The 26,245-nt window shown below is 38.9% G+C and overlaps 1 protein-coding gene across 1 annotated transcript in view; it reads left to right on the forward strand.

Moving 5' to 3' along the window:
* The window catches only part of LRMDA (leucine rich melanocyte differentiation associated), a 632,273-nt gene extending 606,953 nt beyond the window's left edge, over positions 1 to 25,320 (forward strand). Inside the window, exon 7 of the mRNA XM_065746534.1 lies at positions 23,384 to 25,320. Within this exon, the coding sequence (XP_065602606.1) occupies positions 23,384 to 23,463 (80 nt within the window). The 3' untranslated portion in view covers positions 23,464 to 25,320. The remainder of the gene's footprint in view (positions 1 to 23,383) is intronic.
* The last annotated feature ends 925 nt before the right edge of the window (positions 25,321 to 26,245 follow it).

A 26,245-nucleotide genomic window follows, 5' to 3' on the forward strand; every position in this document is an offset into this window, starting at 1 on the left:
CAGAGATGCATATAGGAACCATCTTTACAATATTTTGCTGAACATGAGTCTAGCCTTTGGAAGTCTGTTTTTCCTTACAAAAACATTGTAGTGGTCTGAGGTGCTAGCTATAAATGCAGAAAACATTATGGTTCTCTTTGTAACCAGTTTAATATTTTTGTGGGTTTAGGCCCACCTGTGGATTTTTCTCAAGTATCTAAATTAGTTAAGAACAATATTCAGTGCCATCTGAAAATTTAATCCTATAATACGCTAAATTCATTCAAAAAAATCTCATCAAATCAGCTCACAGTTTAATATGCAATTGCTTTAGTAAGTCATAGCCTTTGATGATGCAACTTAGTCAATGGACAAGCGAAAAGTTACTGATGTAGACTATCATTATTCAGTGAGTTATGGTCCCCCACAACATCTTCCCCTCCAAAATAGAAAGATAAAGACTTGACGGATGGATGATTTTATGGACAAAGAACTGGTTGCAATGTTATACCCAGAGAGTTATGGTCAATGGCTCAACGTCCTGATGGAGATTAGTGACAAATGGTGCCTTTTGGGTGTCAGTACTGGGACATATGCTCTTTGATATCTTCATCAATGCACTCAGCAAATTTGAGGGTGACTTCTACCTGTGTGGTACAGTTGACATGACTGACGTACAGCATGCCATTTGGAAAGACCTAGACAGGCTCAAGCAGTGGTCCAGGAGTACCTGATGAGGTTCAACAAAGCCAAGTGCAAGGTCTTACAGCTGGGTCATGGCATCTCCTATCGGTACAAGCTGAGAGATGGAAGAACAGAGCGCAGACCTGCCAAAAAGGACTATTATTATTGGATGGCAAACTGGACATGAGCCAGCAATGTGCCCTTGCAGGCCAGAAAGCCAACCATACCCTGAGCTACATCAAAAGAAGCATAGCCAGCAGGGTGAGGGAGGTGATCCTATCCCTCTGCTCCAATGAAAACTCACCGGCGATACTGCACTCAGATTTGAAGTTCTCAGTACAGATGAGGCATGGACCTGTTGGAATGTGTCCAGAGGAGGGGCCACAAAAATTATCCAGAGGATGAAATTCCTTCCTTCCCTACAAGGAGAGGCTGAGGGAGTTGGGGCTGTTCGTCTTGGAGAAGAGAAGGCTCCAAGGAGAACTGATAGCAGCCTTTTAGTATCTAAAAGGGGGATTATAAGAAGAAAGGGGACAGACTCATTTGGAGGGATAGGACAAGAGGAAATAGTTTCAAACCAAAAGAGGGGAGATTTAGATGGGATGTAAGGAAAAAGTTTTTTTCTGATAAGGAAAATGAAGTACTGGAACAAGTTGGCCAGAGAGATCCTCATCCCTGAGACATTCAGATTCAGGCTAGATGGGGCTTGGAGAAGCCTGATCTAGCTGTAGATTGCAGGGGTGTTTAAATGTCCCTCCCAACTCAAATAATTCAATGATTATATGAAATTGCAGAAGATCAGCCAACCATTACAATGTATACAGTCCTGCTTCGTAGTGTAGCCTTCTTCCTATGTCTACCCTCAAAGGCAGATTCAGTCACCACTTTGCACTGCAATGCCATGTTGTTACTTAACAAGAAAAAGTAATTTGAGGATGCTTTTTGTGTTAGGATGCAGGACAGCCAACACTTTAACTGACCTGATGCATTAAAATGGATATGAATGGTAGCTCTTTAGTTTACCATGTATTGCCAGTTATTTACCAGGCTTGCATAGGACATGTGTTGCAAGGCATAGGCCATGACACAAATGTACTATCAGCCTGTTTTTGAATTTCTAACTGTGTCATTTGGAAGATCAGTCTTGGTGTTCCTTAAAACAATACGTAGCTGTGTGGAGAAGATAAAATTGCAATCTTACGTGTTGACAGAAGAAAGTATTAAGAATTGAGATGCCAATTTATTAAAAGATCTTGTGGAACACCAAACTGAAGATCTTAAAAACTTTATCAAACATAATGGTTAACACAAGGATTTAAGAGCAAGTGCCTCCCCTTTTTCAGTATAATGTAATATCAATTTGTAAAAGGAGTGCAGGGAAGAAAAGTTATAACAATAACGTTAGAAGAAAGTTAAGCACATCTTTATGAAAAAACAATATTGCGCAGTCTTATTGCTGTTATTCACTTATTGCACTGTAGCATGTGCAGCATCCAGGTCACTGCCAGAGCAAACCAGACAAGCTTAAGCTGCGATGAGTGATACTGAATTGGGGGCAGGGAGAGGGGGCTGTGTGTGTGGATCTGGATTGCCTCAAACTCAGACCCCAAGCAGAGATCCAGTGCTGGCAAATACAGTGAGAGTCTGTGGGGAAACTCTGCAACTGAAGTCTGCAGGGAATGGAAAGAGTAGTTCCAGATAGGCCACCTTGACAAAGGTATTAGGTGTAGCAGGACATACTGGTGTTCTGAACACATTGACAGTTATGAGCTTTTTAAGCAAATGTTTCTCATTTCTTTTTTCTCTTTGCTAGTTAAGTTGGATTGGGTGGCTGGTGCTGAAACAATTTAATCCTTGTCTACAAAGCAATTTATTGCAAGTTATTGCATCCTATTGCAATTGATTGCTTTATTGTTGTTGGCATGTTCTGTGCTTTTTCTCTTAGAATTTTATTTTTTTTGCAAATGTAATAATATTTTACATGTGTAGAGTGCCTTTCATCACAAAATGCTTCACAAACTAGATAGAGGTTTTGCTGTCAACTGCTTGAAAGAGGGTGATGCTGGCATAACGACATGCCATCATTTTTGCCCATGTAGTCCAGCCAGGCTGAAGCTTTATCATGCTATCTACTTTCTTGTAACCTACATTGTCACCTGAGTAATAAATAGCCAACTTTCATTCCTGGCTCAGATGCATTTACTGCTCTGGCTTAAAAACTGAAGTACTTGCTGGGTAAGAAAACAATTTCAATTATACTAGCTGCCAGCCTCTTTGTCTGTCTGGCCACAAAGCTAGGGAAAAAAATAATAGAAAAAATGAACTTCATACATAAGCAAACATATTTTTAAGTCTTGTTATTTTCTTGTTTTTGCTTTTGTTTTCTTTTCTTATGCATTGCTCCAGGAGAGTGTGATTTTTAAAAAGTATCACTGATGCAGATCCTGTATTTGACCAATCTCTATTGCTTTTAAGATTTGCATTTGTCTTATATTTGTTACATTGTGTGCTGTATCCTAAAGATTAGACACAGTATTAATAAACTTGACCAGTTAGAGGTAAGGGCATAAGATTTGGTGCTCTATAATAAGCTGGTCCTAAATTTCAGCAAATCCTTAGAAATGCTATGGCAATCAGTAAAAGAACTGAATTAATCTCAGCTGAACTGCACACAACCTTTTTAAAAATAAATCTACTACCAATATGTATAACAGTACTCTCTTAAATATTCAGCTTTGGTTACTTACTTTAATTCAGTGGATTTTTCACTGTCTCCACATAACTTCCATGTAGAAGGAAAAGATAATCTACTGATTCAGACAAAAGTTTAAGCTCAGCTGATCTGTCTTCTGTTTCCTTTGTAACACATTCTTGAATTTTTACTCCTTTTCTAAAAAGGAGATGACAGGACTTCAGTGCCTCGTGATTGTGTAAGTATAAATACATTTATTGTGAGCTGTTCAAAATGACTGAGCCCAGCATATAACTATGCTCTATACAAACACATACTTTTGTATCAGAAGCTGGGATTTTGGATCTTGGGGAACTATGGAGGAACAGGTTAATGATCTTGTTCAAAGGACTTAGTAGTGAAATGGTTAATAAAATACATATACAGGCAATATTTTGGTTTTAGAGTTAACACCCTATTGAGATGATTGAAAATAGTTCACATCTTGCTGAACTGTCATCTTGAGCTGTTTGCCAATTTAAGAACATATTGCTGCCTCAGTTAACATATGGTTTGAGTTGATGCAGTTTTCTGCGCAACCATGAGAGCTAGACACATCATTATATGAAAATGAAAACAAATGGCTTATTCCTGGGCTTTGCTGCTTTTGGCCCCCCTGGTGCAAGCATGAGTTCAAAGCCACCTCTTCTTCCCCTTTGAAGATTCCTGCAGCATGACAGAGTTCCCATGTGATGGTGAGCCATGGTACCCACTCCCATGTCACAGGGCTGTGGCACACAGCCTGTGAGGTTCAATAGCTGGATCCCAAGCTCTTACTGCATCATAATGTAAGTTAGTGCTAGCAATAGAAAAATAAAGGTTCTAGGAAGCACCCTTTGGTGAGCACAATGTGGAAGCTTTTGATATAAAAAAAAAAAGGCTGAAAATGTTTCCACCAAATATATAATGGCTCTCTTATTGGACACCTGCAAATGTTTTGCAAATTTCTTTATATATATATATAATTTTTTTATGTGCTCGAAATTCCATGTTTGTGGTACAGTTTGCTTTGCTCTAAGATACAGTTTTACCATTGCATCTTTTTTCTACTTAAGCTAGGTAAATTTTGCAATATCTCTATCCCCCATTTTATCAGTGTGTTTTCATTGCTGAAACTCCTGGCATGCCTCTTCTTGTAACAGGAAATTATTTCACTGCAAGCAAATCATATTTAAATTATTTTGAAGGTCTAACTAAAGCTGATAAAACCAAAATAAAATAAAAAATATGAACTTGAAATTCATCTTTTCCTTGCAGAGTGAGGCAAAATGCAGACCAGAGTGATTTGAGTTACGTGTACAGCATAAAACTATCCAGATTTGGATAAAATGACTTCGTTTTCCTTGTCCATATGGCTTTGTAACTGGCTCATTTCCCAACATTCTTTTTGACTCAACTTTCAGATTCAAAGGAATCAAAATATCTGACCAAAACATATTTAATTTTCTCCTGCCTATTAGAAGTAAGTGTTTGTGCAAAACGAAACCACAAATCAGCTCAGGCTTGCTAGTGAGATTGATGAACCACAATGAATCTTTTGGTGAACTCGGTCTAAATTTCAAGCATGTAATAAAACATAAAATATAATCCAAGATTCACTTTGAGTATATCCCTGCCTTTATGGTTATTTATTTTCAGGTCACTTAGTTTTGGGCACTTACAAGGCAGTCAACTGACAGACACATTTCTTAGCATTGTCACCTGCAGATTGTCTATGTATATCTAGTGGTGTACAGATTGCTGAGGCATGCACCAAATGGCAATTTGGGGATGGTTATATGATAATAGGGAAGCATTTATTTCTTTGAATCGCTGCTTCTAGAGGATATAGGCTAAATTCTCATGCTGCTTCACAGAAGATGCTGTTTGGGTCCAACGTCAAGTCCTCTAATCTTAAACTTTGTTAGAGTTTATTCCCCATTATGCCTCAGAGATGTTAATGGCTTATGAGCTGCGAGGATGCTGGGCAAGGCTGAATGAGCAGGTTAAACATTGCATCAGCCTTGCACTAGCAAGGAATTCAACAGGAAGTGCAAAATCTTTACAGTGAATGTTTTGTCATTCACATGCAAGAGTGCTGTAGTTTTGATTATCCTCTTCCCCAGACTTCCTGAAGCTACATCCTTATGTAGCTTACTGTGTGGCCTCTTTTGCAGCTTTGCTGTGGGTTATACCGTGTTAGGGTTATGTCAGTTTCAGGTGCTCTGTCCATGGTTCTCCTCGCATGGGTTGTTATTCAATAGTAAGCTAATCACTGATATCGGGAGCAAATTGTTTCATACTTCATTGCTTTCATATATATGTGTAAATCCATGTTTTAAGATAGTATCATTAGGGACTGTTGCTGTAGGCAGAGATCCTAGATGATGTATTAAGCCCACCTAGAGATTTTATTGTTACAGGGTGCAACAGGGAACCTGTTGGCTTTGTCTTACATGGGATCATTTTTGGGGGGATCTAAATTACTGCCAAGGAGTCTAATGCCATAGCCCTATTAGTTTAGATCACATTGTGACACTATTTTATTTATAGGTAGCAAAGAGGAAAGAAACCAGGATGCATTTCATTGATCTTTCTGCGTTGTAATTGTAAAAGTCATGTGCATTTTTGTTTGCTTTATAGCTGTTCTCTTTCCTTTTTCTTATTTAATATGCACTTCATACTGTGCCAAGGGGTCAGTAGGGCAAATCAAGGAGCCAGATGGCTTACCTCTACCCTAAGGAAACATACCAAAATTTAGCTGGGCATTTTACCAAATAAACACAGGACTGGAATTCACAATAAATGCAAGAGTTGGTTAAAACCGTATTCTTCTCCTAGATTCACAGCTAAAACCTCCTTAAGGCATGAGCTTTTTATACTTCACTGCCACTTTCCAGCTTTCTCTAAGTAACTGCATCTTAGAAGATATTAGAGGGGGGGTGCAACTCATTTTATTTATGGCCTTTGCACAGAAACAAGTTTCAGTTATTTTAATCTGACTGAAATAAGAAACCATAATCTATGGATGAAAAGACAGTGGACAAACTCAGTTAAATCCCTTGTACCCAGAGGACATATATTTTGTCCATTTCTGGTTTTTTATGTTCCTTTTTTTTTTCCCGCTATTATTCCCAACTTTAACTTTTGAAAAACCAAGCAGTTTAAGTGGCTGGGCCTGGGGAGCTTATTTGTATGCAGCACAAATTTCAGGATCTGTTCCCAAGCCTGTGCAGAGTGAAAAATGGCCTGCATTTTCTTGATAGCCCATGTGGTTGTAAAGAATAAATGGCTAATGAATTACAGATGAACATTGACGCAAATTAATCTTCCTGATGTCCCTGGGTTATATGGCAGCCATTTAAAAGTTTAATCAATACACTAAAGTTGAAAACATGCAGGCACTGCAGTTGTTTGGATGTAATAAACATCAGAGGGAAACGGGAGGCTTGTACCCAGTCCATGTATCATAATGACAGGTATTTATGTTTAATGGACTAAATATTTTTTATTGGAAGAGAGCAAATGTCAGCTTAACTTTGTAAGCCCCGCATTCAACTTTCCTTTGAGGTTGGTGAGAGACGGCTGACATGTCATTGAAAATGAAATGTAAAAAAACCAATTGAGACAAAGCGAGGATAAGGAGCTGTTTTGCCGTTGAGATGTTGCTTTAATGCTCTGCAACTATTCATTAAATAAAATGTAAACTCTACCATTTCAAACGTTGCAGTAAAATGGTTTACTAGGGCAGACTTTTAATGGTTATTAGGGAAAACAAGAGCCAACCACTGCCAAATATTCTTTTCTGGGAAACATTTTATTTGAAAAGTCTTTTCCTGAGTTACAATTTCAGAAGATTTATAATTACAAAGTTCCTTCACACTCCCTTCTTTTTGAGACAAAGAAAAACAGAAAAAAATAACTTTCAGAATAACCATTTGATGATTTTTTTTCCCTTCTTTGAACAGACTAATAGCTTTATATAAGCTTCTCAGAGGCTTGGATATTAATTGCACTTGAAGTCAATAAATCTTAGAGCCATGTGCATCCAGGACTTACCCATCATTGCTGTAAATGGGGAAGCAGGCTATCCGAGACTGCTAGATTCACCAAGCTTGCACAGTTGTTTGGCTATGCAAAAGCCCACAGGAATCCTTCTGTAGATATGTAAAGAGAAAAAAAAGTAATCTTCATAATTTGGTCTTATAAGAAGACAACCTTCTTCCAAATTAAACAAAACCCCTAGTAAGTGAAAGAAAAAGGAAAGATCTTGTTTTAGCATCTTTGTGTAATCTTTTTTATTGTGCTCTCGGTTCATCTTACCTGAGTGGACCTTTGAATGCCTAGAATGATCTCCTGAAACTTTTAGCAATGTGTGCTGTAGAAGCACTTCAGAAAAGGAGGATGGTCTCACATCTGTGGGTTTGTTTCTATTATGACTACTTAAATTGATCCTCTCTTAAGTTTACCATCTCTTTCAAATATTTCATTCTGTTAAATCATGGCTTTTAATAGTATAGTGAGTCATCTGCTAGAGGTCTGATGCCTGACACCTCACTCCACGATACATCTTCAAACATACTGTGATTGCATAAGGCAGACAGATGTACTGGGGAGTGGCAGAAATCTCATTTCTACAGAGGTACCTCATTTCTGTTTCTTAGGTAGGCAATTTTATTTTAACAGTAGTGTTAGTTTCAGCATCAGCTTGTTATGTTGCCATCAGGTTCTACTTCAGATAAGGTGGCTGAATAAAAGGCACTGAATAAAGCCAGATCTCACTTAAGTAATGTTGTAGAGTGATGGTGTCATGTTTATAAGGTATTATACACAGCTTCCTGATGATAAAATATTTGTTAAAGAAGCATCTGGAAATGTTAGTCTTGGCTACTCCATGGAAGATGAACTATTTGCATTTTTAATCAAGCTCATACATAAATATGTTTACAGAATGTAAAGCAAAGGAATGAAAAGAGGACGCTGGCCTGACAGTCTGCAAAGGCAAAAGAACTCAGCGCAGCACTGAATAGAAATCTGCTTTCTCTGACCCCATGTCACTTGTCCCAAACTAAGTAGCTTACTAATCTCAAGGAACCAGTGTGGCTGAATCTGGTGTTGCTTCCAGATATTTTGCTTAATTTTTTCTCATAATCTCACATCCTGTTGTAGGCAGTGGGTTGCTCTTCCCATTACATAGCAACACCACACTATGGCTAGGATTTACCTGGAATGCAATGCAAGACAGATGAGACATTGCATACTGTTTATTGACCATTAGAAATTGTCTATTGCATATAGCTGAGCTGACTTTGATATGACTGGTGAAAGTTGGAGTCTGATAATTGTCATAATGAAGCATCAAAGACCACTAGGCAGGATTGCAGTGTCCTGCTGTATTACATTAAAGTTTGGTTCTGTTTCAAAAATTCTCTTGAGTTTCTTAAATCTCAAAAGCAATGTTGCTGGTAATATTTACTGATGTATGAAATGAAACAGCAGGTATCTATAGCAAAATATTAACAATATTGCACTAGGCAGAAGTGGTGCTAGCAGAAATTCAGAGGTAAAGAGTGGGTAACATTAGTTACCTTGTCTTTGTCAGACAGAACACTCCTTTTTCAGTAACTATTCACAACAAACATCAATCTTTTGTAAAATGGCATGCTGGGGAGTACAAGTATCCTACTCCTACAGCAGAAGACACTCTATTTTCTTAGTCAACCCATTGTACAATCTAAGTCAACTAGTCCAAGTTAGATTTTTATAAGAGGTTTGAATTTCAGACAAATAAATCCTTTTTATTGTGGTTTCCATGTACTTAAATACTACAGAGAAGCTGCTGCTATGTATTATAGGTTCAATGGATAAAATAGGGGAATAAAAAATTTCTGCAAAAACAGATTATTTCTTTGTAATGCAAAAAAAATGAGAACTCTAGAACTTCATACTGAAAGTGAAGTTCAACTTACTGAAGGAAACTACGTGGGGATGTATGGAAAAAATGGTCCAACGACAGAATTATTAATGATTAAACATGGCATTTTGAGAGCATGTTTCTTACAGTTCAGAGTTACATGGTTGAATATATGTACCTAAATACAGCAGCCTCACACAAGTGTCTTGAAGATTTACCAGTCCAGAAACACAAATTTACCTGCTTACACTTTGCCTTAAATAAATGATGATGAAAAAAATGCAATGGAGTTTCATCTGTCCATAAATAATAATGGTGATGATGATGATGGTGGTGATGATGATGATGATGATGATAATAATGATAAAATATGCCTAAGACTACTGGCTTTTTCTAGATCATGTTCATGCTGAATTCCTGAGAAATATAAGTGTGGTGTTTGAAGTTATGCCAGTCACAACTCGAAGTGGGATCCACAGCACTGGGGCGCTATTCAAAAATGGAGTATCGTTTGGTTTTGGTTCTCCATAATGAGGGAATGACCAAAGTGGTTTACTTCTACAGTCTCCTACAGGTGTAACTCTGCTGTCCATCAATTTAACCTGTATTTTATTTTGATGAAGAGAAAGCATTAGGGATGGAAAAGAAAATCTGTTCATCTGAAAGCTTAAAAGGAAAAAAAAAGTCTCAAGACAATGTCATGTATCACTGGTTATTTGTGATGGTTAAAAGAATTATCTGAAAACAAAGAAGTCTTTCACAATGAATCTGAAACACAAAAGCTTTAATAACATTTACATCTGTATATCATCCATGTCTCCAAATGCAAGTCATGAATAACACATAAACTAGAGTATATTGGGAACACTAGTGCTAGCACATCATTTAAAATCCAACACACCCCATCATCAGTGGAATCAAATACACAGCAGGAATGGTTCCAGTTGATGGACACACAATGAAGTCATTGAAAATGAAAACATATTAATTATGTTCCTTAAGGTTAAAATAGTAATGGCTGCATTCTCTAATCCTGGAATAATATTAATGCCCTAAACCCATGCAGTAAAAGTGTGTAAGGTTTCAAAAACTGTGGAAGATTTAGTTCTGAATTCATGTATTTGTGTCTCATCCATGACTAACTTCACAGCATGGGGGGCAGAAGGGAGAAGAGCAGGAAGTGCAAGACAAAGACAAAACCAGAGAGAATTATCAACAAAAAATATGATGTTCTCAGTCCAAACAAGCCACTTGCTCTACGTGAGCTAATTGTAAGAATAGACCATTTCTAAACTACAGCTGTTATGTGCTTAAGCAAACCCTGCTGGGAGAACTGCTTTGTAGAACACCTCTGCTAACACAGTCACAGAGACCCCTTTAATAGAGGAATTCAAAGTGCAGTGCCTTTTCTGAATTTTCCTGAGCTTATTGCAGGATGTGATCCTACCTTGTCACTGCCATAGATTTCCCTTGCCTTAAATGTTTTTTTTTTTCTAGTTTCATTATCTTCTTGTCTATGTTGAATGAAAACAATGGAGGCTGGAGGCAGAGTGTGTAGGTTGAGAAACAAATAGGGGGGGGGCTGTGGAGGGATGCTCAGATTGTGCGATAGAAAATGATAGGTGTCAAAAAAATCAACAACAAAAAAACACCTGGTGTGGTCGTGGTCCTTGTCTTTGTATAGGAGCATATTTGTTTGTCCTTGGGGACTAGTAAAATCATCCATATGGTAGTTGAATTTAGGTATGTTCTTTCTCTACTTTTCTTCCTTCTCCTGCAAATCTTTATCCATCCAGCTCTGACATGACTGTTGCTTCTCTGCTCCTAATTGTATTAACTCCACTGTGTTGGTGTGCTGAGCACCCTGATCCTTAAATATCTTTATGCAAAAAAGCCAAATCTTCCCGGCAGCAAGGGGTTAATTGTCTTTTTTCAATGCATGTTAAAACTTTCAGCTTTTGGGAATGATGTTTCCATGAGGGTTAAATGTAATTACAAAATAATGTAGGTACTCTGTCTTATTTTCAGTGAGTGACACTTCACACCTCACTGTTGTTACTGCACGTGTGTTTTGGGGGCTCTTCCTTCAGCGTACTTGATGCAAGGTATTTGCAAATATGAACCTTCGGCCTTTAAATGTTGTGCCACTTCTTCTGTTTCTTATTCACTACAGATTATGTATAATTGATGACCTGCATTTACAGACATGGGTGGTATACAGATGTAAATGTTATTATAGCTTTTATATTTTATGTTCTCTTTGAAAGATCATTTTGTCTTTGAATAATACTCCTGTTCAGATTTTGGGGGGTTTATCTCTAAAAGAGAATATGAAATGGATATTGCACATCGTATATTTCTTAAAAGTAATTCGGAATTTTAGGGTATGGGATTGGTGGTGACTGATACACTGCCTGGATGAGATATATCCCTTTGAAAATAACAGCGCCAGTACATGCCTGCATCTGTCTAACCTCATAATTCACTTTCACATTGGGTTATGGATGTCTGCATTCAGTGAGTCTATCTTCCCTTTAGGTATTATTTCAGCCCTTTGAGATAATAAGGAAAGTTTAATTGCGTTGTTAATTGATTTTTTGCACAACATTATTACCTTGATTGATTGCAGAGTTGATGAAAATGTTAGACACAGGCAGTGTAAAGTATCAGCCCAGTAAGGAGTGGGAGCCTTGTGGAGAATAGATAACCTTGATGTTAAGAGCTATATCCTTCAGATATGTCTTCCCTTGACATATTGATGGCCCTTGAAAAGGGAAAAGCTGATTGTATGCAGAATGCAATCATTAAACCCACTTCAGCTGGCTGTTGATTAATTTGTTTTTTCCTGAAGGATCTAGTTAAAGAGAAGGCCTCACTAGTATCAACAGCAACCATTTTCCAGCTTCAGATTATTCTTAACCCTCTCCTAGAAGAAAGAAAAATGATACTGTCTCAGTTTAGACAGGCAAATTGTCTGAAAACATTCAGTCCAACTGCAATTTGGGGATTATAACACTCACTTTGCCCTGTTAACTACTCCTTCCTCGATGACCTCTCCTCCCCCTACCTTCAGTATTCAGCTGCACTCCAGCTCCAGCTAGCAGAAAACCACGTTTGATGTTTTCTGAGTAGGGTGGGTGTCTGCTCTCAGCGGAGATGCCAACAGGGAAGTCAAGCTTGTTTTACCCAAAGTCTGAAGTATTTCAGTTGCATATAGCTGCTTCCCAGGAGCTCCTCTGAAAGGATTAGGGGGTTTGCTGCATGCACGTAAGTGGTTAAACTTTCCTTATCCTTGAAAAAGGTCTTTCTTGAATCATTTTTTGTTACTATTTTGAGATCTTTGAGGTCTTTAACAGGGCGGTTGTGTTGTGCATTGCTGCTGTGCTCTCTGGAGCACAAAGGATGCAATAGAAGTCGCTGTGCCTAACAGCACCGCTCCTAGCGTTTCCTCCTCCAGGACAAAGCCTGCTCAGAGCTGCCCCAGGTTTGACAGCAGCAGTCACACACTCTGCTCTTGGATGTGTTTAACCAAACGGGCTGCATGTGACGAGCTCTCTAGGCATGAATCCATGGGACTGCTATTGAAGCTGATACTGCAGAGCGCTTTCTGGTTCTGTGTTTCAGTGGAACACATTATGAGAGCAAAGGTGAAGAGCATTCGCTGTGAAAGCCATTGCCTAAGTGGCCTTCCCATGGCAGATAGGGCTTCCTTGGCAGAAAAGCTTTCTCTGGACTAGGGGACGGCTTCTGTCTGAAGCATTTCTTCCTCTTGTATCAGCAAATGACCCAAGCAATCTAAAACGTTTATGTAGCTTTAACCAAGCAATTGAATGTCTTGGAAACAGAATGCTGCAGAGTCTTTATCTTTTCAGTTAACCATTTGAAGGGCATTTGGTACAGAAGTGGCAGCAGGTTATTGCTTCCTGTTTACCTTGGTAGTCTCAGAGACAGTTGCTGTTAATTTGTGCTTGTGAGTGATACAGTGATCAGTGTTGCTTGATTGTTTGGCCAGATGTGTTTTATTAGGTCCAATGTGCACATTTGCCAGTTGGCTCCTTTTTAACACGGGGACATGTTAACTTACAACATAGTCAAGTCTGACAAATTTGAACCAGCCAAATAAGTGAGTAATATTTCAAGCTGTCAAAGCGGGTGAATACTGATTAACTGACACACTCCAAAAGCTCTCACCAATATCCGTGCTCCAGTGGAAAACGTTTACTAAGCATAATACTTGTTAGAAAGTCTTTGGTGCTTTGACTAAACTTTAATGACTCTGACCCTAATGGAGAGGTTTTAATGTGCCTCTCTTGAGCTATTTCTTAGCCTCCTATCTTTTATCTTTAGCAAAAGCTTCCATGGAGGCTAAAAGTACTCTTGTAAGCTGCATTCTGCCGTTCATTGTGATTTAAACTTCAGCCCCTCTCTCATTAGCATGCTTTGAAAAGGAGGCTGAGGAAGGCGGGGAAAGAATTGGTGATAGGAAACAATGACAATATTTTGGCATTCAGTACTGGAGCCGGACAATGTTTGGGAATTAGACTATGGCCAACAAGTATTTGGCGTAGCAGATGGTGATGTAGATGTGTTATAGCAGAGAACTGAATTCTATTAGGAGACAAGCTGAGATTTGGTCCATAGAACTAGGTATTTACTGAACATTTCGGTTGCTTGCATCCAGATGCATCTCTGATTTCATTTGATGCTATACAGCAACAGCAACAGAAGAGGGAAAAGATTTCTCTGCTCGTGTGGGGTCTGGTTGCATCTCACAAGAGTGCTAAATGCCTTCAGCTTCCACTGAAAATCAAGGGAATCCAGGTCCTTGTAGTATCAGCTCCTTAAGAATGCTTGGTTCTGTGTTAGAAAGAATCATGGCAATCCTATCATCAGCAATTAGTTAAATGTTTCCTTTGTTTCCGGGGAAGGAGTTATGGAAAGGACCAAGTAATGGCATGCAAAGAAGTTTTCCTTAACTGTATCATAATGTGACAGCAGCACTATTTCATTACTCTCTTTAATTTTATTGGACTTTCTTTCCCAGCTTTTAAAATAAAACACAACTTGTCTTTATTTCAGATGCCTCTCCTGAGAAATTATGAACCAGTTGAGCCAGACTGAATTTTGTATTTTTTTTTTTCCTAATGTGAACTCCTCCAGCAGGAACACATTTGAGGTCCAAAAGCAAGTTTAACTCATGAAATGAGCCAAATTCATGTCTAAACTCTCCAGAAGGGCTCTGCTGCTCAAATTTTTTTCACATAAGAATTTGTAATTTTATTGGAATGCTTGCAGACTTTCCAAACAATTATTCCAAAAGTTTGCCTTTTGTCCCATAAATCATGGTACATTTGTTTAATTCTACCACAGTTACTAAAAGAACTTGCTTCATTTTTTTTTTATTTCTTCTTTTTTATTTCTTTCCCCTCACGTTTTACTCCTAATGCAATCTGTGCATGGTTAAAGTTTGTGAGGTACAATATAATTATACTCGCTTTCTGTTTTCTTAATGACCTTGTCATTCTTTATGGTTTAACTCCAGTGCTGATTAATGTGCATATTATTAGTAGAATGTGACCCAAAGTACAGAGCAACCTACAGAAATGCCATTTTTGCATATGTTAGCCAAATTAACTGAAAATATTCCGAGTTAGCATGGTGAATGTATGCTGAACAGCTGAACTTTAGTATACTGTAGAGATGGGATTTTACAACCTTCCTGCCCATCATTCCAAATATAATAAAAGTGTCTCTTAGCATCATTTCACTGGTGCATTATCAAAAGCAATAGAAAGATGGTTCCAAAGAGCTGTAACATTTATGTTTTGTGAGGCCAACGAGTGCCACACCATGCCCTGGGACCTTGTGATGTGCTCGGCCATCACCTCCCTCCATTTTATTCAGACCACTGCACGGTGACATCCTCTTTGCAACCATCTGTTTGTTACACATACTGATGCTCACCAAGTTTAGTCCACCAGCAGTCAGGCTCCTGGGCGAGAGGCTGAAAGCATGAACGTAGGCTTTGATCGTGACAGAAACTGGCTGCAAAACAGCAAACAGTATTGCTTTAATTGCCAGAGTGGAAAATTTCGCTGGCTGGCGTGGTCCGTTCGTTAGACAAATGCATGCTGCCCTCTAGCGCTGCTGCTGCCGGCTGCTGGCTGGGGCTGCTGCTGGTCCTCGGCCGGTGCTGGCCGTCAGCAGGGAGCGATGAAGCCGCTCCAGCATTGCTTGAGAGACGAAGGATATTTAGCAATCGCAACCCAGTTGGCATTGGGTCCTGACAGTTATTTGGTCTGCCTTTAGTCTACTGCTTTTACTTATACGATGTACGAGGAAATGGTATGTATGAAGAAGGATTCAAAAGACGAAAAGAGCTGTTAACTGAGTATGTCTTACTCCTCCATACCCCACAAGAGTGGAATTCTCTGTATATGAATTTAAGTATGATTTCATCTGTTAGACTGAGCATGCTGAAAAGACATTTCCTATGTATTTACGGGTTGTTTTTTTTTGTTGTTGTTGTTTTTTGTTTTTTTTGGAAATTGCATATATGTGCCGGAGAATTTAGAAACATCTGCTTAAAAATTTCAGCATATTCAACAAGACGTATTTTGTTGTAAAGCCTGCATTAATTTAATCCATGACACTATCTGAGAGAGTGAGCATGGTAAGGACAGATAAAAAAAAGAAAAGAAAAAGCATTCAGTTTTTACATTTGGTACTTCTTGCTTCATTTTCTTCAGAGTAAGACACCCCCCAACCCACCCCACCCCCAGCATATTTCTCTGTTGATGGTTGCAATAAGCATGGAAAGATTCCAAAGAAATCCCACGTGTGGGACCTTAAAGTGTAACAGTGATACCCAGAGGAGTATGAGACTGGTTAATGATTTAAAGTATTATGCCCTAAATGATCCTATTTTAGCCAACAGTAGAGATTCTGTAGACAGCACATGCCCAGATCAAAGCTGATCACGTCAGTGTCATTCAAGGAGGGAGAGATACCCTCCTTTCCCCCTTTTTCCCCCCTACCCTTTTTTAAACAAAGTATGACATCTGAGGAACAGTGTGTTGATTGTTCCACTGCCAGGATACGCATAATGGAAACATTAGCTCCAAGATAACTTTTAATCTGTCAGCCTAATGGCTCCTTAATGTGTAGAGGGCTTTAAATGTATGTCAGCCAGGGCTGTATAAAGTAATATAGTTTGTGGCCTGAATGGATCTAGATGATTCTGCACCATGACACAATATGGTTTATTATTAAGTATCAGCTCATCAGCTTATTCCCACGGACTTGGACAAGCTTCTCAATTTTCCAGTAACAGATTATGTGAGAAAAAGCTTGCTGTGCATTTTTTTTCTTTTCTCTTTTTTCTTTTACTCCCTCCCATCTTCCAAATTACAAGTTTCATCCCAGCTGCTTTGAGAGCCCTGAAGTGTATTTACAGCAGGCTGCACTTTATCACACATCAGCTTGACTGCTAGTTTACACTGAACATTTATGCAGCTCCCTTGGCCTGGGATGCAAACTTCACATCTTTGTATTCCTATCACCTTCACTGCAATTTTTTCCAACATCCTCTCCCTGTTGACTGCTTTCCTTCCCCTCCCTTACTCTCACTTCTCCACATACTCCCCCTTTTCCCCCCTTCCTACAAACAGGCCAGTGAGACTTGACATGTCACAGCACTTGTCTGTGCAGGATGCTTGCAATAATTCAGGGTCTTAGTTTCCCTGCTCTGATTCCTCTCAGCTCTAGAATAGGTGTGTAATTCCAACACCATTACCACAGACTGGATGTGGATTTAATTTTGTGTTGTTTAGTAATTTCTTTCAGTCTGAGGGATCACTTCATGCTTCATGCTGTGGAGTGTCCAGAGGAAAATATTATCATTTTTTGGAATCCCTGTGCAGAGAGCAGATCAAAGAGGTAATTCATCTCCCTGAATGCAAAGGCTACCTTTCTTTTAGCATTGCTACCCACACAGGGAGGGTGATGATCAGGGCAAGTTGCTTTTTCTGTCAGGAGAACATATGGAAAGGTACATACTTCCCATTAGGTGCTTACAAACATATAGGTCAATATAATCAAGACAAAAGAAATGGATACAGAGTAGAGATGCAGACTGTAACATATGCCCTCTGTACTCTTGTCTCCTTCAAAATCCTTATAATGGGGAAAATAGACCACCAAGAATCACCGTGGAAAAGGGTGAGAGTGGAAAGGAGGTGTATCAGAGGGCCCTGTGAAACTGGCCGTCAGAGGGACTGAGCGTACTGACAGGAGAGTGGAAATTCGTGTTCTGTCACCACTGGAGTAATCCTTCCTGTGCTAGGACTGGCCGAAAAGAGGTCAGCCTGTGTAAGGACTGGATTTGTCTCTGTCGCTTGCAGCTGCAGCACAACCAAAGACCTTTTGTTTCTTTGTTGGCTGTATGCTCTTCTTTCTGTTGTTCCCACTGCACTGATTTAAGGAGTCTTGACCCTTTGCCTTGAATCCCACCTGTAGTCAGGCATTCTGGAAGCTGCAGTCCTAACGAGCAGGTTAAACAGTAGTGGGCATGGATTCCTTCACACTGGCATTAACAGCTGCAGCTTTTCTGTTCTTCTGGATTATGCTGCAGTTTTTGAGTTTGAGCTCCTCCATACTGACAGTGACTTGCTTGCTGCATGATACTGGGTTTTATGTTGGCAGAGCAGGGTGAAAGCTTGAGTAGATCTCTTGGAGCTACATACTTTGCTGCTCCAGGAGCACTTGTCCCTTACACTTCTCTTCCAATTGATCTTCTCTAGGGTTGTCTTTGTCTAGGACGACTGAAAGTTGAAGCAGGTGGTTAACCTTTGAAGGCTGAGTGACTTGTAAAAGCATTCAACACTGTTGTTTTTAAAAAAAGAAGTTCATTTTTTATGTTTGTACAGTACCTCCCTTGTGTTACAGCCATGAGATTCAGTAACTAACTAAAAGCTCACTATCTGGGCCCAAGTCAGCTTTTTGTTCACTCTCTTTTGTTTTTCCTCTCACTGTGGGATAGTTACCACCTGCCCTCTCTCACACATCCTCCTCAGGTCCCCACCCTTCTATTCTGTGAACCTTTGCATGGATCTGTGCTGCACAAATATCAGGCAGATTTGCCTGGAATTCGGGCAGTTTTGTGGGGTTTTTTAAGTTTTATTTTCTTGTTTGAAAATAATTACATGGTCCAGTTCTGTTTATGTCAGAAATTATTTCTTGAGGATAAAAAAGCAAATATTTTGGCAATGTGCTTGGAAACATTTTGATTCTTTTTACAGCATTTAGTTGCTCTAATGTTCTTAACAGTGATTATAGAATAAATATCTCAGATATAATTAAAATGATTTTTTGTTTATCTTTTTAAAAAGCACAACACTAAAATGACATTGAGAGTATATACATAATCTGATTTAACAGTACAACATGAAAAGTAGCCTGTATTTTACTGACTGTCGAAAGACCCTACTGCTTCACTTCTTATAGAAAGCCAAAGTGAAATTCAGAATAAGAAATTATCAAGAAGATGTAAAGTTTTTAATATTTCCATGAAAATAAGCATAAAATGAAAACTTACTGAACTCCTGAGCAAGAGTTGTTTTTTTATTTCAGACTACCTTCACTTACACCTTTAGATAAAAGGATTTTAGAGTCTTAAATTACTGCAGCTGACTTGCCTAAATCAGTAGCATTGTAGATGTGAAACTATTTGTAGATACAAATTTATTCTCCTCTGAATGTTGTAGGTAGGGAATTATTTCCTGTGAAGGAAGTTCATATTAATATTTAAGGGAATTTTGCAACTTCTGTTCATTAATTGTAGAAAATGCCCAAGTGCCTATGAAAAAAAAAATGGTAATGGTACTGATATTTCATCCTGAACAGTCTCAAAACAATTTGCAGATTGGTAGTATAACCACAATGAAACGTACCCAGCTTCTTGGTGGAACATGGCAGCTGCTTAATAGCCTATAGCAGAACTATACAACAGCAGGTTGTGGAAAGGGAGGTGAATATGGATCAAATACAAACTGGCAGTGGAGGATTTAGGTACTGTACTCGAATTAAACTCATGCAAAGTGAAATCCCATTACAATATCAAGCCTGTGTATGAACAGCCTTCTCACTCTCTGACCACTGTGCCTAGTATGAGGACCTGTGGTTAACCCATGTGAAAGGTAGGCAAGGGACTGTATGCTGAAATGTTACCTGCTGTACACTGTAAACCAGTGTGTTTGACAATTTTAATTGTGAATACCTTGTGGTTTGCAGTTGCAGAAGGGCTTGTTAAAAACATTTGATGTTAAAATGGGTATCTGAGGGGGATTTTGATCAGATGTGGCAATAGTTTTGAGTGGCAGAAGCAAAAGTTTTGACTAGACTAGTTAGTTGTGCCATTACTTTTTGAAGAAGAACGAATGCTATCAGAGAAGGCTGTGCTGCTAGCAAATGCTCCTCACAATGATGTCTGAAATTTTTAATACGTGCAGAGCACTTATTTATTAGGAAAAAAGTGTGAACTGAGGTAGACCATGAGATTCTGCCAGATAACGTTTTCCTTAGGTTTTTGTAGGCTTGAGCTGAATTTGGACCTATGGCTGAGGCTATATGATCTGTAAGGCTAGCACATCCCACTGCAACTTCTTTTTACTATTTTCCACGTAATACATGAAGATCTACAAACTTTTCTTACTCTGTTAAAGTGTACAGAGACACAATTGCACAGTAGTTCTCTGCAACACGTCCAATTTAAAAGGAGCAAATATGACTTGAACAATTCTTCATGTGCTTTAGTATGCATGTATGAATTTATTTATTTATTTGGATAATTGGGTTTTCCCTTAGCTAGGGAAAAGCTGGCGTTGCTGACATTACAATGTGTTTGTGAGGAAAGACTGATACCAAAACACATGCAAGCAACTGCAAGGTCATTACTTACCAGCGTAATTAGAACATCCATTCTGAGGAGGGAAAACATTTAAAAGATAAAGAGTGAATTTAAAAATGATTTTTCCAGTGCATTTTTTTCATAATTATAGTTTTAACAGCTTGTGGTGATGGTAGAGGCAGCTATTTAAGAAAAATTAGAAGCCTCATTTGGGGAAGGATGATCTCTCAGGAGACCTTGTGTTGTCATTTCTCAAGAACCGTGAGCAGGAACCTCATTCAGGATGTTGTAAGTTGCTTTGATGCATAGGAGGTATACTTAGCTTATTATGGCTAATGCTGGATATTTTAATTAAAAAGCAGCGCAAAAGTCAGAGATGTATTGTTCCCCCCTTGTTCCTTCCCTTGTCTATGTGCAAAACTGCAAGCGTGCTCATGCCCCTGAACTGCAAGGAGAGAATGGAATTGCAGATGGGCTGGATGGCAAACTGCAGAATGCTGAAATTCATGTATGACATATCTTAGCATCAGACCCCTTACTGCAGCACATAAGCCTTTTATATTTCTTGGTTTTCTGCAGTTGTCGAAGGGAGGTGGGAGAAGAGAGAGAAAACAAAACAAAACCCAGCCAGTCACTGCATTTAATTTATGAGCCAGATTATTGTTTTACAAATAACCTTCATGATAAATAGAGTCTCATGGCAACATTTTCAACTGTGCTTTTATCAAGACTCTCTGAGCAGTGTGTGTAATATGCCTGGCAATCGAATCACAGCTGTACGCCTTGGTAGGGAATCTCTGTGGAGACAACACTTCCTTAATTTAAACAATTGTAAGCTGCAGGAGTTCAAAAAATTTCAGCTGACTTTAACTGTCACTAGCCCAAGCACCTTTATCCCCAGGCGAGCAGCAGCAGCTGGATTTCATTTCCTGCTGCCAGACTGTCCGACATCTTTGCTGAACATCCCAGGAACCAAGCGTCTTTACTTTAAGGATTTTATTCAAGGTGACAGCTCCTCACACTTTAGCGTTCAGATCACCTCAAGTAGCTGAGATATCAGTGAAAATGAGAGCACTTCTCCAGCAAGCTCCAAATTTAGATTGACTGAGGTTATCCTAAGGCCTCTAGACCCAACCTCCGTGACAGAACAGGCCTGCCAGTAACTTTAAAACTACGCTGGAGTTTGTAATGATGTCTGGGGAGAAATATTCTGCTGGAGCAGAGGAGAATACTATAAGCGATAGGAAATGATGTCAGATTTAGTTAGGGCTGAAGACAGCACTGGAATATACTTGGCATAATATGGCACTGGTATCTCTGTCAGCATCTCTGTTTTCTGTCACCGCACACAATTCGGGGCCTGTCTGTAGTCCTGACAGTGTCTTTTCAGATCAGGTTATTGCCAACTCGGAGACTTGCTCAGTGCAGCACCATACAGCCCCTTTGTTTGAAGTCTGCCCTTTTGTCATTAATGCACTTGATGTCTATTTAAATCTGACGGTGAATGCAGTATCTGTTTTCCTGTCAAGAGATCATTGACAATATTAATACCTCATGTCCTTGCCTCATTTTCTAAGCGCTGACACCTAGCTACAGTCTCCAGCATTCATCAAACAGCACTCTCTCACCAGCATCTCTATAAACAGTCTCGCTTCCAGTCCTCAAGAAATGCGGCAGACCTCAAACAACACTTCTATCAATGCCAGGGAAAAAGCAGTCTGAAGAGTACCATTAATAAACTGATCATATCCTTTAGATTTAGAGCTACAAACAGCCTGGTGACCAATCCAATGCCTGCTGCAGTTTGACTTGGAATACCATCTGTTCCAGGGGGTGGGGTGGGGAATTGCTTTTTGCTAGATGCTTGTTTAGGAATGATAACATCATGCTCTTAATGTGGATACTGCCCTACCATTGAGACGACAGGAATTGAAATTATTGATGAAAGCTCTGTGGAGAAGGGAGTAGGATCAAGCTCTGCACATACAGTCTCCACTTTTGCTCTCCTGAAAAGAAATGTGTTAAATGTGTTTTTCACAGTGAACAAGAGGACAATCCTTTTTGTTTGTTTGCTTGTTTGTTTGTTTTTTGTTCCATAAGAATGTGCTGCTATCCTGTCTTAGAAGGAAAGAGGAGCATGGGTTACATGTCCACAGCCCATGTCTTCCAAGACTTTAGGTTCTTATCTGGTATACATTACACTGGAAAAGTAGATTCAGAATAGAAAAGCTTTCATACTTTATTGATACTGCAGGTGGCTACAGTACCTGCTGTGTGAGTCCTGGGAAAGCAGAACTACAAGGAGTTGAGGGTCGGCTCCTCCCCCATCTTTACCCTTTATGTACAGCAGTGACTGTCTCCTTTTGGCGAGGTTATGTGTGCCCTTACGGGGATGAGCTAGGTACATCAGCACTTGCTGGGCTAGACACTCCCAAGATAGAGGAGACTCTTTCACCTTACTTTCTGTGTGTGAGAGGTGACTTTAATTTGACTGCATGTGCCCAGGGGAATAAAGAACAACTCTGCTGGTAAAATTTAGCATCTTTGAGGATGTTCACAGGTGGGATGTGACTGTGAACTTACGCTTTTGCATACCACTTAGTACCACCAGAGGGGATGCTTTTGAATAAGGTCGTGAGGTCTGCAGGTATGTATGTCTCACCCACAGCAGTTAAAGCTTCCTCAGGCATCTTCCCTCCTGCATGCACAGAGAATAATGTGCCTGCTTTCCCAAAAGCAGTATTCTGGCTAATTTTTTAAAGTATTCTCCACGTGTGCAGATATTTAGCATAGTTAACAATTGGAATTGTTTTTTAATCACTTAGCAAACACATAGTATGGAGACTGCAGACAGCACAAATGTGTGTCCAATCCAGGCTCTCTGTTTTTCAAAAGTTGCAGAGGGTCATTGTGATGTGAAATACAAAGTATGATGTTCCAAGATGATTCAATTTTTGAAGACATTTACAGATATTTGTTTAACATGATATCTCACAAAGGTATCTGAACGTGTGTTTTCCCTGCTGATTGAAATGGTAATACTGAATATTGCCAAAGAACAAACTTTCTTTTACAAGACAATAGTTCTTTTCCTTTTTTCAAATGTCCCTGTTTTTGTGCTTCTTCACCCCTTTCCTAATTGTAATTTCCACAACTCTCCTAATTGTAATTCATTTCCCTTTTCCTGTAGGAATCTTGGGAAAATGCCGCTACATTTACTATGGAAAACATTCCGAAGGCAACAGATTCATCCGAGATGACCAGCTATAAAACACGGCACTCTTTCATTCCACTTCAGTCCCTCCACACAAGAAGCACAAAGTGAATCTAAATTTTAAGCGTGTAACTGAAGTCTTCTAGTGCCTCCTGCTGACTTTGCCAGGCCTGTCAAGACCATCCTTCCATCTCAGTCTGAGTAGTCACATAGAGATTGACATGATTGCCTTTAAGCAGGTCCCATCCACCAGCGTGACAGACAGCTGTGGCAGAGCACCCAGCCTGACAGGAGGAGCACGGTGATGGATTGCGCGGTCCAGCTGCTGCACGCAGGAGTGCTGGGGTCACACCTGGTCCCTCACTGAGCATGCTCCATTGGCTGGCACCACACAAAAGCAGCATGTTTATCTCCTCCTCGCCCATTGAGTGAGAGTGGCTGGCGATATCGAAGTGTTTATAAAAGAGAAGGGCCATAATTTCAGATGAAAAAGCCCCTTATCTAAGTTTTTTGTTATTTTTTTCTTGTGAATTAAGTGCTTTTGTTTCTATCACCCCCTATATGCTCACACGAGTCCTCTTCATAGGGTGTTCTTGGTTTTTCTACAAATGAGACTATTTGGATTATTCGTTTCAAAAGGAAAAATGTATACAAAAAATATTTCGTCAATGCTAATTACAGTCAATTTGTATTTTTGCTTATAAGCAAAGGAAAAAGGTTTGAACAGTTTTACAAACAACATTTCCTAATTATTAAACAACATCTCAAATTTATTTACCTTGATCTTCAGAAAAGGGGTCATTTTTTTAATACCGTATGGGTTTTAAACTTGCATGGGTTCTCTGTGTAGTCAGAAAGGGACTTAATTACGATATCGACAGTGTGTATTGTTCCTGGTTCATTATGCAAGATATACTTTACTTGTGTAGAGAGTACATTTAGAATTAAACACTTAAATTTGGAATGAAAAAAGGCCTAAAAAAGAGGGATGTAAAATAAAATTGCCACCAGATGGGCATGACTACTCAGTGGGGAAAAACGTCAATAAAAGTAACTGGCAGAATTAACATAATTAACAGCTTTACTAATATTTTCTGGAGAAATGTTCTGTTTAATCCCATTTGAAGTCTACATAAGAAAGGCTACTGTGAAGTTTTCAGTGAAAAACCAAGAATGCATGGTCTTTCTTGTTTCTGTAAGAAACAGATTGAGATACTTAGAATCATGAACTTGAAAACCTAATGCTTAATAAGTATTTAATGGTAAATGTTATTAGTTAGTGTGATTGGCACAGGATTATGCAAAAATTCTGTCTTCTGAGCTGTCCATAACACAAGCATATTGTTCCTGGCTGAGTGTCATCACTGTCTGACTGTTTGGCTTGTCTGTAATTAGATGGTGCTCTTAATTTACTTTCCTAGAGGATGCATGTTAAGTTTTAGAAGTTGTTCACTGTTTTTGTCTATTGTCAGCTGATTTTTTGGGTAGAAGTGAACTGGATGTTGAAGCGAATCATGAAATTAATTTGATCTGTGTAAAAGAATGAGACTGGTGGAGTGACAAAGGAAAGCTTACTGCTGCTGAGGCTTCGAGGCCTTGCTCAGTAGCCGGAAGACTTCACTCACTCCAGAAATAAATCAAGCAAATACTTAAAAACAGTGATGAACAATATAGTGTGATCTAGTTCGTACCACCTGTGGAGTGTGTCTTGTATTTTGAGTTTAAATTGAACTCTGAGCTGCTTGCTACACAATCTGGTGTCTGGAAAGTGGGTTTTGGCCACTTGTAACCACCCTGCTAATGTCATAGATGGTTACGGATGAAATGCCGATTCACATTAGATATCCTAGGAGATACTAGATAAAGGAAAATGACAGGCCTATTTTTTCTGTTTTTTTTTTTCTCTTTTTTGTTTGTTTATTTGGTGGGTTTTTTGGTTTTTTTTTTTTCTCCCAAAAGTAGTTCTAAGAAGTATTTAGGGCCCTTGTGTTCTCTTTTGGCTGCTGAAGTAACAGCAATTCTTGTTTGTTCATATTATATTGTCTATTTTGAAGCCTACACATGTTTTGGCCATGGCATATTATAAGCAGCAGGTTCTGTATATGGGTGTTTATTATAACCTAATGTCACTTTCAGTCTGGTTGCATATATGTTCTTGTCTTTATAAAAGGCTTTAACCCTGCCTCAAACAATAAACAGCACTTGCAAACTGACCACATGATTTTTCCATCTTTATTTTGCTTGTTTACTTTGCCTAATGTCAAAACTATTTGTATCATTTTCAGAAGTGTTTTCTTCCATGCAAAGCTTTGGAGGCAAAAAAATATTTTTGGAATGAGAGATCTGATCACAGTATCATCCATTTTAGTTTCTGTTTTGACTTGAGGGATTATATGCCTATAGTTAAATATGATAAAGCCCTAATTACAACTTGCTTAAAGGGAATTCAAATTAAATATCACTGATTATGGAAAATCAGAAGGATAATATATGAATAACAAATAAATGTTAGAATATTGTTTAAAATCTAGTATGCGTGTTTACTGCTGTTTATATGAAGATCAGTCTTTTTTAATATTTGCAACATTTTATTGGCAGATATTTTGATGCTTCTCCATGGTGCCTCTAACCCACTGCTTTAACCAAAGTGGGTTTAGCTAACAGAGATAATTGGGCACTAAGAACTGAAAATATCTTCAAATACCTGCCTCTTGAATGCTGAAGTGAAAGTCCATAAGAAAATCAACAGAAAAACCCTGAAACAAATCTGCCACTTCATACATGCATTTAACAGTTGTAAAGCTCTTCAATCTTTTTTCTCCACGTGTTCCACTTTGT

Source organism: Cyrtonyx montezumae, unplaced genomic scaffold (assembly GCF_038088225.1).
Source record: "Cyrtonyx montezumae isolate F1298 unplaced genomic scaffold, pur_monq_1.0 scaffold_4, whole genome shotgun sequence".
Classification (NCBI taxonomy): domain Eukaryota; kingdom Metazoa; phylum Chordata; class Aves; order Galliformes; family Odontophoridae; genus Cyrtonyx; species Cyrtonyx montezumae.